Below are 12,440 nucleotides of genomic sequence, written 5' to 3'. Positions count from 1 at the left end.
AATCCAGGAGACATTCTTTCAAAATTAGTATTTTACAGAAATATAATCAGCAAGTGGTTTTGATCCTAATTTAATGGAAATTTGGGTAAGAAGCTAGCAATCAGAGGATAAAGAGTGGTCACTCACCTTTCCACCATGTGTGTCTGGTCCAGTGATAACCCATCGATAGCTGTGCATTCTGGACATTTGAACTTCTTTCGTGGGGTCACCTGCACAAAGGCATGCCAGATACCATCGAATATCAACAGAAGGGACATTAATCTCCTTGCACAGAGAGCAGTGCAATACCTCTGAACGTGCCTGCAGTGAAAACTGAGCTGTCTCAAAACGGGGGGGGAGAAAGGGTGGGGGAGGCAGCGGGGGGGGGGATTTAAAAAAAAAAAAAAGAAAGAAAAAAAAGAAAAAAAGGCCACTCCATTCCTCCATTCAGCTCCATCTGGCCTGGCTGACTGCAAAATTCACAGGGGCCCAATAAAAACGGCTTGGAGGGGTTTTTCCTTCTGTAACTGAAAAGAAGTGGCGATGACAAGCTCCTTAATTCCTGTTTAATGACTGTTTTCTCACTGCCAAGGTCCCTGTATAAACACCATTTGTTCTTGCAGCCATAACAGCGATGAAATATAGCTTCCCATACTTCACCGTAACGTTAATCCAACAGACGCTCTTTTGCTCACTCCAGTTAATAGCTGACTGGCAAACTCTACAAGGCTCTCTGAATTGCACAGAGGTGCCAAATTACTCTGCTGTGCCCTCATACAGCTCAAAAACTTTTTGAGCAAAAACGCACACTTTATTTTCTAAAGACTTTTCTAGGAAATGCAGCCACCAGTCCCAGTAAATGATGATGGACAGAAGGGAAAGCAGGCCCTGCTAATTGAAGTAATGCCTGGTGGCCTCTAAATCTCATTCCAGGTTGACACACTTTGAAATGAATGTACAGAGTGAATGTCCAGACTTGAAAACGTGTCGAAACATGTCAGGAAATTAATTCAGGGATAAAAAGTTCATTTAAAGCTGATCTTGCAATTAACATTCTTGCAATTAACATTCCTATAAATCAGCTGTTGCTAGACCAGGACAGAGCTGCGGACAGTTGGCTATTTCTTTCCTTTAGTGATCTCAAATAATCAAAATGCATGTATGTTGGTTGGTGTATATACACATAGATATCATTTAAATTACCTTCTTCATACCTCAGCTGGTTATTCAAAATAACCACCAGATGCAAGTGGTAAAAAACAATTCTATGTTTCCAGTTAGCATAAAATTTTTACTAAATAAAGTCTTTCCTACTATGAAAGTAGAATGAGGAACCATACCAGGGGTTGAACAGCCTCAGCTCTCTCAGCCAGTCCATGCAGGGGAGGCATTCCACCCCTTGGATCACTTCTTCAGAACGTTCTCAAATAGATCCTCAGTACATACTGAGCGCTCCCCATCTGGACGCAGTATTCCATGTGAGGTCTCACCAGCACAGAGCAGAGATCCAGTATCACCTTCCTCACCCTGCTCATCACACTTCTTTTGATGTTGCCCAGGATATAGCTGGCTTTCTGGTACACTGATAGCTCACATCCAGCTCACCATCCACCAGTACCCCCCAAGCCCTTTCCAGCAGAACTATGCTCTATCCTTACATCTCCCAGCCTGTACTGATAGTGAGAGTTGCCACAACCCAGGCGCAAGACTCTGCACTTGGATTTATTGTACCTCAGCAAGTTCACTTGGGCCCACAGCTCCAGCCTGTCTAGGTCTTTCTGAATGTCATCCTGTCCCTTGGGTGTGTTGCACCACACAGCTTGGCATATTCACAAACTTTCAGAGGGTGCACTTGATCCCACTGTTGATGTCACTGGTGAAGATGTTGAAGAGTACTGGTCCCAGTACTAATCCCTGACAGATACCACTTGTCACTGATCTCCATCTAAACACTAAGCCATAAACCACCACTCTCTGGGAATGATCTAACAACTAGTTCCTTGTCCATCAAGCAGCCCACCCCTCAAATCCACATCTTTCCAACTTGGTGAGAAGGATGTCATGGGGGACCAGTTGAAAAAACAGGAAAGAGTTCTGATTCTCTGTTTATTTCCATGAGTGCCTGAGCTTAGAGAACTTCAACCTCTCTGTTCTACTGTGAGGGCTACTGCATTTTTTAATAACCAGTCTCAAGGAGGGTAGACTTAGCTTAGGTATAAGGAAAAAATATTTTACAGTGAAGAAGGTGAGGCACTGGAACAGGTTGCCCAGAGATGTGGTTTATGTCCTGTCCCTGGAGACTTTCAAGGTGAGGCTGTACAAGGCCCTGGGCAATAGCTGTGAGGTCCCTGTTTATTGCAGAGGAGTTGAATTACATGGCCTTCAGAGGTCCCTTCCAACCATAAGGATTCTAGGAAGGACCATGTCAAAGGCCTTACTGAAGTTCAGACAGATGACAATGCTGGCTCCTTCCTTGTCCACTGACACAGTTAACACAATCATGAAAAGCATTGAGGTTGGTCAGGCAGGATCTGCCCTTGGCGAAGCCATGCTGGTTATCTCATATCAATTCCCTCTCTTCCATCTGCCTAGCATAGCTTCTGGGAGGATCTACTCCATAATATCCCATGATCTTCATTTACATGAATACATACATATTTTCAAACACTGTAAAGTTAAACCGTGAAAAAGTCTTACCTTGATGACTGACTTGCCAGTGACGTTTGCCACTAGGAAATTCATGGCAATATCTTCACAGTTCATATGGGCATCCACCCAGTTCTTGATATCTCCAGGCATTTTGTAGGTGTAAAGATAGTTGAAATACTGCAGGACAGATGGAAAAGTAGAGAAGACAATTTTAAACAGAGATGCAGTAACTATGAGACACTAAATCTTTCAGTCACTGAACAGCAGGGAGCTAAGGATGGATTATGGACAAATTGTGATACAGACTACAGCCAAGGACTGCTCTAGCAGATGAGAAGCATTACTGGATGCTTAAGTGCATTGTTATTTCATTTCCAAGCCACACACTGATGTCTTTACAATTAATTTTTTGGTGTGTGTGTGTGTGTGTGTGTGTGTTTTTTTTCCCCCTTAAACTTCTAGTTACAAAGCTACATTCATTGCAAAATATGCTATGTTCTTACTGGTCAGGCAAACCAACAAGAGTTCTTCTGTAAGTTTATGAAAGTAACAGTTTTATTTTACAGGCAGAAACAAATAGGTTGTTTCCATGGGAAGAGGAAGAGTCTCAGGAAAAGTTGGCAATTGGTTTTCTGGTTGTTGCAGAAAACTATTACAGCACCACAAGACATTCACAGAATACGGCTCTTAAGGAGTGGTTCATGTTGTATACCACAAGTTGTATATTACAGATACCTTGTGATAAAATGCTGCCCCAGTGAGCACCATTGAGACTTCATTGGTCCATTCGGATTCATATTTCCATTTGTTCATCTCATGGTCCCAAAGATGCAGTCGGCCTGGATATCCAACCAGCCTATCTGGGAACTCACGCCAAACCTGAAGAGAACAAGAACACTGTAGTAAATTTTCTTGCATAGCAAATACAAATGTCCAGATGAAACATCTACTTCTGGGAGGGTACCAGTACAGTGGGGCGAAGACCATTTCAATTCTCATAAGTCCTAATTCCTGAAATCAGAATATGACCGGAAAAAGTACAAAAATACCTGAGCTTGCTCTGGAAGTACTCAGTGGTTCAGGGATGCTGTATTTCAGAGCAAACAACCACTAAGCCATATTGACTTTCTTCTTGTAGAGAAATGCAACCAATTATTCAAAAAAGATTTTAACACTAATTAAAACCAAGCATGACTAAAATGGAACTTCAGATGTTAAAATCAGTAGATACGGCTGCAGCCTAACTACTTTCACAGCTGGCTTTGGATCTAACCAACCTGCTTCCTTTGATAGGAATAGGCTTAAAATCAACTTATGTTTTAATATTTCTGGTGTTTTTTAATGGGTGCTAGGATGGATCTACTACTACATGGAGGGCCTCTTTGCCCCTGACTTGTTCCAAACAGCTGGATACAATCAAGATACCATCCTTGTCACTCCATACATTATTTTGTAGCTGACTACAGGATCAAACACAGTAGACAAGAACAAGGAGAAGGGCATCATTAATGCAACCTCAGATCTCCACACTTCTGGTCACATTAAATAATGGATAAATTTTGCGTAAGGAAAAAAGAGAGAAAGGATGACAATTATTAAGAGGAGTCTGAATGCTAATTGCTTGCTAAATACACAGTAAGCCTCTTTAATAATCAATAGTGAAGTCAATATTCATCTACATTATATGCAGACAAATTATTCAAAACTTGTCCTTTATTTTGATCCAAAGAACGGCCAGATTTGTCAGAAAAATGTGCTCCTTGACTCTTCAACATGCAGTGTTAAGCCACAAGAGTTTCTGTTTCAGATTGGTAACGCGTAAGTAAGCAAACACATATCCAGATTTCACTGAGTATGCCAGATCAACAACAACAATTCCCAAGGGTCACTTTACATGCAATTTTTTTTTCTCTGAACAAAACACCAAGAAACCCTACAGTTGAATCTGCAGTACAGAAAGTGTCATCTGGAATTCCACAATACTGCAAACCTAACTTTGCCTGCAGTTCACTGAGGGCACTTGCCATGTGCCAGTACATTTCAGCTGGGAGCCTGGACTGTTAAGGACTCTATGCAAGTGTATCCAGTCAAAGCAATGCGATAAAACAATCAGCATTAATTTACTGCTCCTGTATCTATGTTTCTGTGATTCTGCATTAATATATACCTTTTCATCTACGCATCTCAACACATTTTTATTGCTGTCAGTTAATATAGCTTCAGAATCCCATGATGAGAGCAGTTATTATTTCAAACGTACAGATGAGGAAACCTGCCAAAAATTGCACGGGAAACAAGAATGGGAACCAGATCCTCTGACTCTCTGTCTTGTACTTTAACCAGAAATCAATCCTTCTAGACAGTTCTAGGGCACATGTACTGGGACAGTATTTAGATAGGAAAACCATCTAACAGAAGGCCCTTAAAAGCAGTGACAATCTGGAACTCAAGAAACAGGATTCACAGTACATTGTCATAAATTGTTGCCACCTACTAATCATAAACAAATAAATAATAAAAAAGAAATCCAGAGAAGACAGTGAGGGCTTGAGATACCTACCGTGCTATGACATGACACTAATAAAGAGCAAAAAGACAAAGGTATAGCCACTCTCAAGATTTTATTCCTTACATTCTAGGTCTCAAAATATAATGGTTATATTTTGCTGGTTTTATTATTATTGATTTACTGTTAAAATGCTCACTTCAGCTGTTTGAAGGCACCACCACCTAAGCTACTGAGGATCAGCAAAGAATTTGACAAACACTACAGATCTGTACCACACTGGGCTAAGAATCCTCGTAAAGGGAACGACACGCATATTAAATGCAGCTGAAGGAAAGATTAAACTCAGCTACTGCTTCCCAAGGGATTTCAGCGCCTTCACAACACTCAACAGCATATTCATATTCTTTCCAGTTTTACCTCTCTCAATGTCATCTCAAAGAGTCCAAACAACATAAAACAAAAGTCAATAAAATGCATGTTACTAATACAGATTTCTTTGTATCACCGAAAAGCTCAACATTACCCCAGCTCTGGTCTCTGAAAATTGTCAGTCTGATGCACTTAAAAATAACTTAGTTGTATTAAACAAAGATTCCTTTTAAATGTAATGCTATCTAAGTCAGTGGAAAAGCTTGGCTTCTTCTTAATGTTCATCACTGGCTCATTCAAAGCTAACTCTGGGAAAGGCTCCAAATAGCTGCATCCAGCTCACTGCCCAGATCCATACAAACGTTTTGTGCCAAAATTATTATGTACAGCTACTGCTTATAAGAAAGCTTTCAGAATAGGTAAAGTGGTAATTTTTCTTATACTACTCCCTTTTTTGCAGTCAATTTTCTTGTTTGATGGTTGCCTATAAATTTTTCGTCTGTTAGGAATACATTCCATCTCAGACAGTGATCTTATTAGCTTTCACAAGCTAAAGAAGGATGGCTTGAGTTAATACTGCTAAGGGACACAGCCAGGGAAGAACATATTGCCAAGTGAAGAGGAGGTATGCTTCTTTGCAGCTAGTGCTATTCCGAGGACTCTGCTAGACAACACCAAAATTAAATATTTTTGGACGAACCATCTCCCAGACTAAAAGCAAAATAAAACAAAACAATTAATTTAAATTCTTAAATTTTCTAGTTGTATAAACTGAATACAGTCACAGTTTCCATCAATACTGAAAGAATGGAGCACTGGCTATCCACAATTTAAAGAAAAATTGAGGTAAGATCACTGAAAGAGTGATCTAAAAGAGGGAAACTAAAAGAGGGATGATCCAGGTTAGATGTCAGGGGAAATTTTTCACTCAGAGGCCGGTGAGGCCCTAGCTCTGCTGCCCAGAGAGCTGTGGGTGTCCCATTCTTGGAGGTGCTTGAGACCAGGCTGGATACAGCCCTAAGCAGACTAACTTAATGGGCTGGCCAACTTTCCCATGGCAGGGGGTTGGAACTGCATGATCTTTGAGGTCCATTCGATGATTCTACCCGCAGTAGGAAAAAAGTTACCAAAAACAATAACAACAAAAAAAGCCCAGAAACATAGTACTGCACTAAACTATTTTGTCTACAATGAAAATGCACCCAGAGAAACAATCCTAATTTAGATTTTTTTTTTTTCAAATATTCCTTTAATAAAAATACTTTGTAAGAACACCTAACAATAACTTTGTAACTACCTAATAAGATATCTTCATGAACTTCGTACTTGGAAACCATTATCCCTTTCTCAGATTGACAGAAATGCTAGCAATCTGCCCTGGGGCCAGCCAAGGCTCAGAGGTGGGAATACTAGAATGCATGCTCCCAGTCCCTCATTCAAACACCAAACAGTTAAGGAGCAGCCAACAGTTCTGCTTTAATTTTTTAGGATTACGATGTTTTAAATACTTGCTCCTTTTCTTGGCTCTCTGATACTCTCTCTGTGAAAAACAAAGATTGGTAATTATGAAAAATGATCCAGCCCCAGAAGATTATTTCCAGTGCCTCAAGCCATGTCTGTGATTTCAGTATGTAATGTACAGAAGTAGTCTTTTTTCATAAGTCAGAACGTCCCGAGTATTCTTATGCTACTTTAATGCAGCAGCACACAGGGACTATTTTTCTGCTTGCTCCAATAGATTTATGCAATGCAATAAATCACTGTACCATAATAGCTCACTTTTAACAAGTAAAAAATGTCTGACACTTTGAGTGTTACTATAATTTTTTATGGCTGAAAGTGTACCGAGATCAAAGCTTCTGGGTTTTTTTAGGCTTGCTCTATACATTCAGACAAGTCTGTGACAGAGAGGGTTTGGCCATATGTTTAAATGTAAGGTCTAAGGATGTCAGGAGGAGAAGAGAAAATTACAAAATGTCACGTTCCCAACCCTTCTTATGACCAAAGCAGAAGCAGAAAAACTTTTAAAAGAAAACTTTCTAGTAACATTATATGCTGCTACTGTTCCCTCTGGATTCCCCTGCAAATGAGTCAAGAGTCTGAGAGATACTTTTTCTGGTAACACACATAAACAGATAAATAAATTATCACAGGCTGAGGACAATTTAAACATCTGGGAGCCAGCTCAGGCTTGTCAAACAAGTCACAGACACTCAGGGACAGGAAAGATCAATCTTCAACCCCTGATTTCTGTGCCAGAGAGTAGGAACTACATCACTCACCCTTCTTAAGAGGAAAACTGTATATTTATAAAATAATCCACAGTGCTTCTGTATTCAAAGACGTTTTTACTCATTTATTTTACAGGGGGGGAAAAAAAAGGCAATCTCAAAATGTAAGGGTTTAAGCTTCCCATGGGTTTGTCTCGACTATCTGCTTCATAAGACATTTCAATTTTCCATCTATGTGGCCGTGTAGGAAGATAAATTCTCAAAATTAAAAAGGAATAAGATTTATAATAATAATAATAATAATCTTTTATTCTGCCAGTCTAAGCAATTACGTGTCCAAGCAGACACCAAACACAAGGCCTGCTGCTTGGGTAGAGCCTGCAGCCAACAGAAGGTCAACAATTCAGCAAGCACAGCCCGGCAGTCAGACCGAGGGACATAGCTGTCACTTTGTCATACCAGCCACAGGGCAATTCACTTCAACTTTCTCTGCCTCACCCTTTTGCAAGAGGATAACACTTTCCTGCCTAAGGCACCAGACTCAATATATATGAAGTTACAGATTTTCTCAATTGAGCATGTTCTAATTAATGCTTCAGTAGCCTGGACTTCACAGTACTAACTCAAGACTTCTGGCTGACACAACTGTAACTTAGTTGCAGTGGTGCAGATGAAAATTCTGCTTCAAAGCCCTCCAAACCTGTTTTGCTAGTAGCAGAGGTTCATTTGGAACTACTTACATGGTTGCTTAGGTTTAATCTTATTTACTTTGAGCCAGCTCTAGGAAAATCAAACTGGAAATGGAGCCAGAATTTACACAGCATGCATATTATGAATGTATTATTTTTTTATCACACCAGTGAAGTAGCAGTTAGAAGCACCAACACAGACATAAGTAAGTTGGCTTGCAGAACTGCCAGCACTTCATTGTTTTGCTGCTGTAATGCAGTGCTTAAAATGTTCTGTGTCATGACCAGAGTAAAGAGGCATATGTTGTAGCAAAAAAGCCTCACTTCAGTTGTCTCCCCTCATTCCATCTTTCATTCTCCATGCACTAACTCATTACTACTTACACAGCAAGGGAAGTAATTCCTTTGAGATACACAATAGATTAAACCTCTACCTCCTGTCTTGTTCATCAACGTGATGGCAATGTACCCCTACTGACAGAGAAAATGCTGTTTTACAGTAAAGAGGCCAATGAAAAAAAAAAAAGTTATTTTTATTCTATGGTGTATGAATGTTAACAGGTTGATAATGGGACAACTGAGCAAATGACTTATTTTAAGAGACTACATCATAGCAGCCAGCAAGGTAGAGAGTGTGCAAAGGTATGGAACTTCAATCAACCCTTGTAATCCCTGCTTAATCTCCTCTGAAATATCTGAACTATTAAGCTATACAGTACTAAAGTTGTCATATCTGGAAACCTTTTGAAACTGACGGAATGAATCCAATTCACTGTTTCCAGACCAATTCCATTACAAATTTATGCAACACAAATTACGCAATGTTCTCTAAAGGCTCTTGGTTTCACAGTGCCAATTACTGATTTTTTTTTTCTGTTAGCTGGCAGTGTTTTTCATAAAGTAATCGCAATCTGTAAAAACATGTCATTGAGCACTGAAATGCCACAATAAACTGAGATGCAACAAATTGAATCAGCAGTACACTCTCTCCACTTTAAAAACACACACTATGTTGAAATGGACAGTGTAAGAGGGGGAAAAAAGAGTTCTCTTACCTCATAGCCAAATTGGAGCTCATCTGAAGTTAGCATAATGATATCATCATCAATAGCCAACACTGCTTCTGTTTCGATCTCATCATAGGGGAAGAAGCGGTTACTGAGTTTGTTTTCTGCAGTCCTAACAACTTTCAGAGGAACACGAATCTTTGGCCAGAGGGAATCTAGAGAGAAATATTAAAAGAAATGTAATTCAACATGATAGGTTACTTCTAAAAAGGTCTCAACTTCTACCTTAGTTTCTCTTTACTGATCTTCTTTGAACTCAAAAATGCAAATACGTGAAGGCAAGAGATAAAGTCTCTCCTGTTCACTGCAGAGAGCTTCACAGTAAGCTGTTTGAGGGATAGTTTGCCCCAAACAGCAATCTGAGATAATTACATAACAAGAATCAGTGATACTGAATGCTGATTTAGGATGTAAAGCAAGGAAATATTTTACTCATCTGCAGCTATTTAACCATTTGAAGAAGCAGTATACAATCACCAACTGCAGTCTAGAGTCACAGAGAATGTATAAAGCAACGTCAGTACAAGAAAGCACAGAGAAAACTCAATTTTATTTTAATAATTAATGACCTAAATGCACCTAAAAATGCTGATCAGTATAAACAATGAAGGAGAATTAAGCAAACTACTAAACACATTGAAAATTTTCAAAATCATATTCTATTCCTAAAGAAGTATGACTGGAAGCTTAAGTGTAAAGCACCAAGCTAAAATTAACAAAATAGACTGAATAATTGAATATAAAATATTAATTCTAAATGCACTCATTATCATTTTCCAACACAAAACATAACAGGAGTCTTTAATACAGTTTAATTCATTGCAAAAACATCAGAACATCAAATGGTAGATTAATAAAAAGATAGACAGCCATCACGTACAAGTGTGATACATTGATTTCTTCCTGCTTTCATAGTGAACATTTATTTTAATAAGAGTTTGAAGGAAAAGAGCTTGAGTATGGTAAGAGGAGACTGAGTATTTTGAAAGATACTGCTGCAGACAGGAGACAAATGAAGACTTGAGTGAAACAGAGGGGCTGGCAGAGTGGTGTATGAAAAGAAAAGAAAGAAAATACATTAAAAGAACTACAAAGAAACTACTAACAGATTTTGTCTGTTGCTCTCTGTGTCAAATCGAAATTTATACCAGCAGGGTCTGTAAGAACTGATACAGGGCCTGAAGCTACTGAAATTTTCATCAATGGTCTGAAATAAATACAAAGACTGGGGATATGAAAAATAGTGAATACAGTATGGTCATGCAGAGAACTCTGAACCACTTAGTAAACTTAGATGTATTTAAAAAAAAAAAAAAGAAAAAGAAAAAAAAGATAAAGCTCAACACAAGATTAAACAATAGGAAAGGCAATTTTTCTCTTTTATTTTTCCTCCAAAAGCAGCTACTGACAAGAATTAAGAGGACAGAATGGACAGCATTCTCAGAGTCCTATTTTCCTAAGGGAAAATAGACTGATGTAGTTCTTGTAGGGGTAGATGGGTAAATAGTGGGGAATTTTGGGGCAAGAGTGGAGGGCAATTAAGAAAACAACAACAACGAATCTGTTTCTGGAAGAGTTCTTAGAAGAATTACCTGAAGAATTAAACAGGAAACACCAAAAGTAAATGAGTTACAAACTGATACTTCCAATTCCAGAACAATCCAGAATCAGCACTGTGTCCCAAAAAGGTTTGCCCCGTTTCCACTGTCATCAGGAAGATGAACTGACATTTATTTCTAGAGAAGAACAAGAGCTGTTTCATTCCAATGTGTACAGCTACCAAGGAGCAAGAGTCCACATCCTCATTGTCAGCAAACCTCTCAGATATAACTGCTTACCCAAACACTCTTCAATAAAACACAGAGCTACGTGCTCCTTCAAGAACTACTTCACTAGGAAAACAAAATCCTTTTTCCAAACCACAACAAAGGTCTTCAAAAGCCAGTTTTTTGGTTTTTGTTTCTTTTTTGGAGCTTTTTTTTTTTTTTTTTTTTTTTTTTTCAAGAAGGAAGGGGAAGAAATAGACTGATATTTATTGGCAATATTCTAATTCAGTTTCCTGCCCTGAGGTTATTCCTGTGAAAGTGAACCATAAAATCTACCTTTATCTGGGTGGTTATGTAGAGCATGGCTTCTGCCTGACATGTATGTAGCTTCTTGTTGAGTTTTACTCGTATTTTCCCTCTAGCAGAAACAGAACATTGCTTTCTTACTAGTTTGCCATACATAATGCGAGCAGACATATCTGTTAGACAGTTTCAAGTGCCTTACAAAGATATACATCCAGCCTAAACTCTATAGACCCGTTTAACATTAGCAAGCTACTTAACGACCTTAGGCTAATTGCCAGTAATTATCCAATTATCAAGCGTGTATTGGTACAGAAGAATCTTAAGTACCTTGTGAGATCCCCAAGAGATTCCCCTGCCAGTGTTTCAGAAGCAATCAGAACTGCTACAAGCATGTATACATATGCACATATTTATTATATAAATATCAACAACACCTATCATTTAGAAACACTAATGTGTTTTTTACTTGGGATTGCTTTCTTCCTCTTGTGCTTTCTACACATATGTAACAGAATGACAACCAAACTACAGCAAAGATCTCATTTCAGTGCAGGAATATTGTGAAACAAAAATTAAAATCCAAAAGCCACTAAGACTGGGAAACAATAATTTAGAATATCAAGCAAGCAAGAGCACTTTAAACTTTAAGTTCTTTGCTCTTTGGAAAATCAGCTGTTTGATAACTTACTAACAGTTACGTCACTTGCATAAAAATATGGCAAATGAAGAAAAAAAAAAGAAAAAAATGAAGGTGCAATATAACTGTAACTGGTATGCATCTCAGATGTCAGCAAATCCTGTTAAATCCATGTGATTTACCAGGGTCTTGGAAAGTCTCTCAAAATGAGCAATTCTCAAAATGAGGTAAGTTACTC

General features: G+C 38.7%; 1 protein-coding gene across 1 annotated transcript in view; it reads right to left on the bottom strand.

Annotated features, from left to right (window-relative positions):
* The window catches only part of EXT2 (exostosin glycosyltransferase 2), a 67,567-nt gene that overhangs the window by 7,423 nt on the left and 47,704 nt on the right, over window positions 1–12,440 (bottom strand). Inside the window, exons 10-13 of the mRNA XM_015864507.3 lie at window positions 9,482–9,648; window positions 3,364–3,507; window positions 2,677–2,805; window positions 127–209 (exon numbers count right to left, since the gene is read on the bottom strand). Coding sequence (XP_015719993.1) covers window positions 127–209; window positions 2,677–2,805; window positions 3,364–3,507; window positions 9,482–9,648 — 523 coding nt within the window. The remainder of the gene's footprint in view (window positions 1–126; window positions 210–2,676; window positions 2,806–3,363; window positions 3,508–9,481; window positions 9,649–12,440) is intronic.

This window comes from Coturnix japonica, chromosome 5 (assembly GCF_054131305.1).
Source record: "Coturnix japonica strain WE chromosome 5, WE-NBRP24, whole genome shotgun sequence".
Taxonomy (NCBI): Eukaryota; Metazoa; Chordata; class Aves; order Galliformes; family Phasianidae; genus Coturnix; species Coturnix japonica.
The sequence above is the reverse complement of the archived record's forward strand: the minus strand, read 5'-3'. Positions and strand labels throughout refer to the sequence as shown.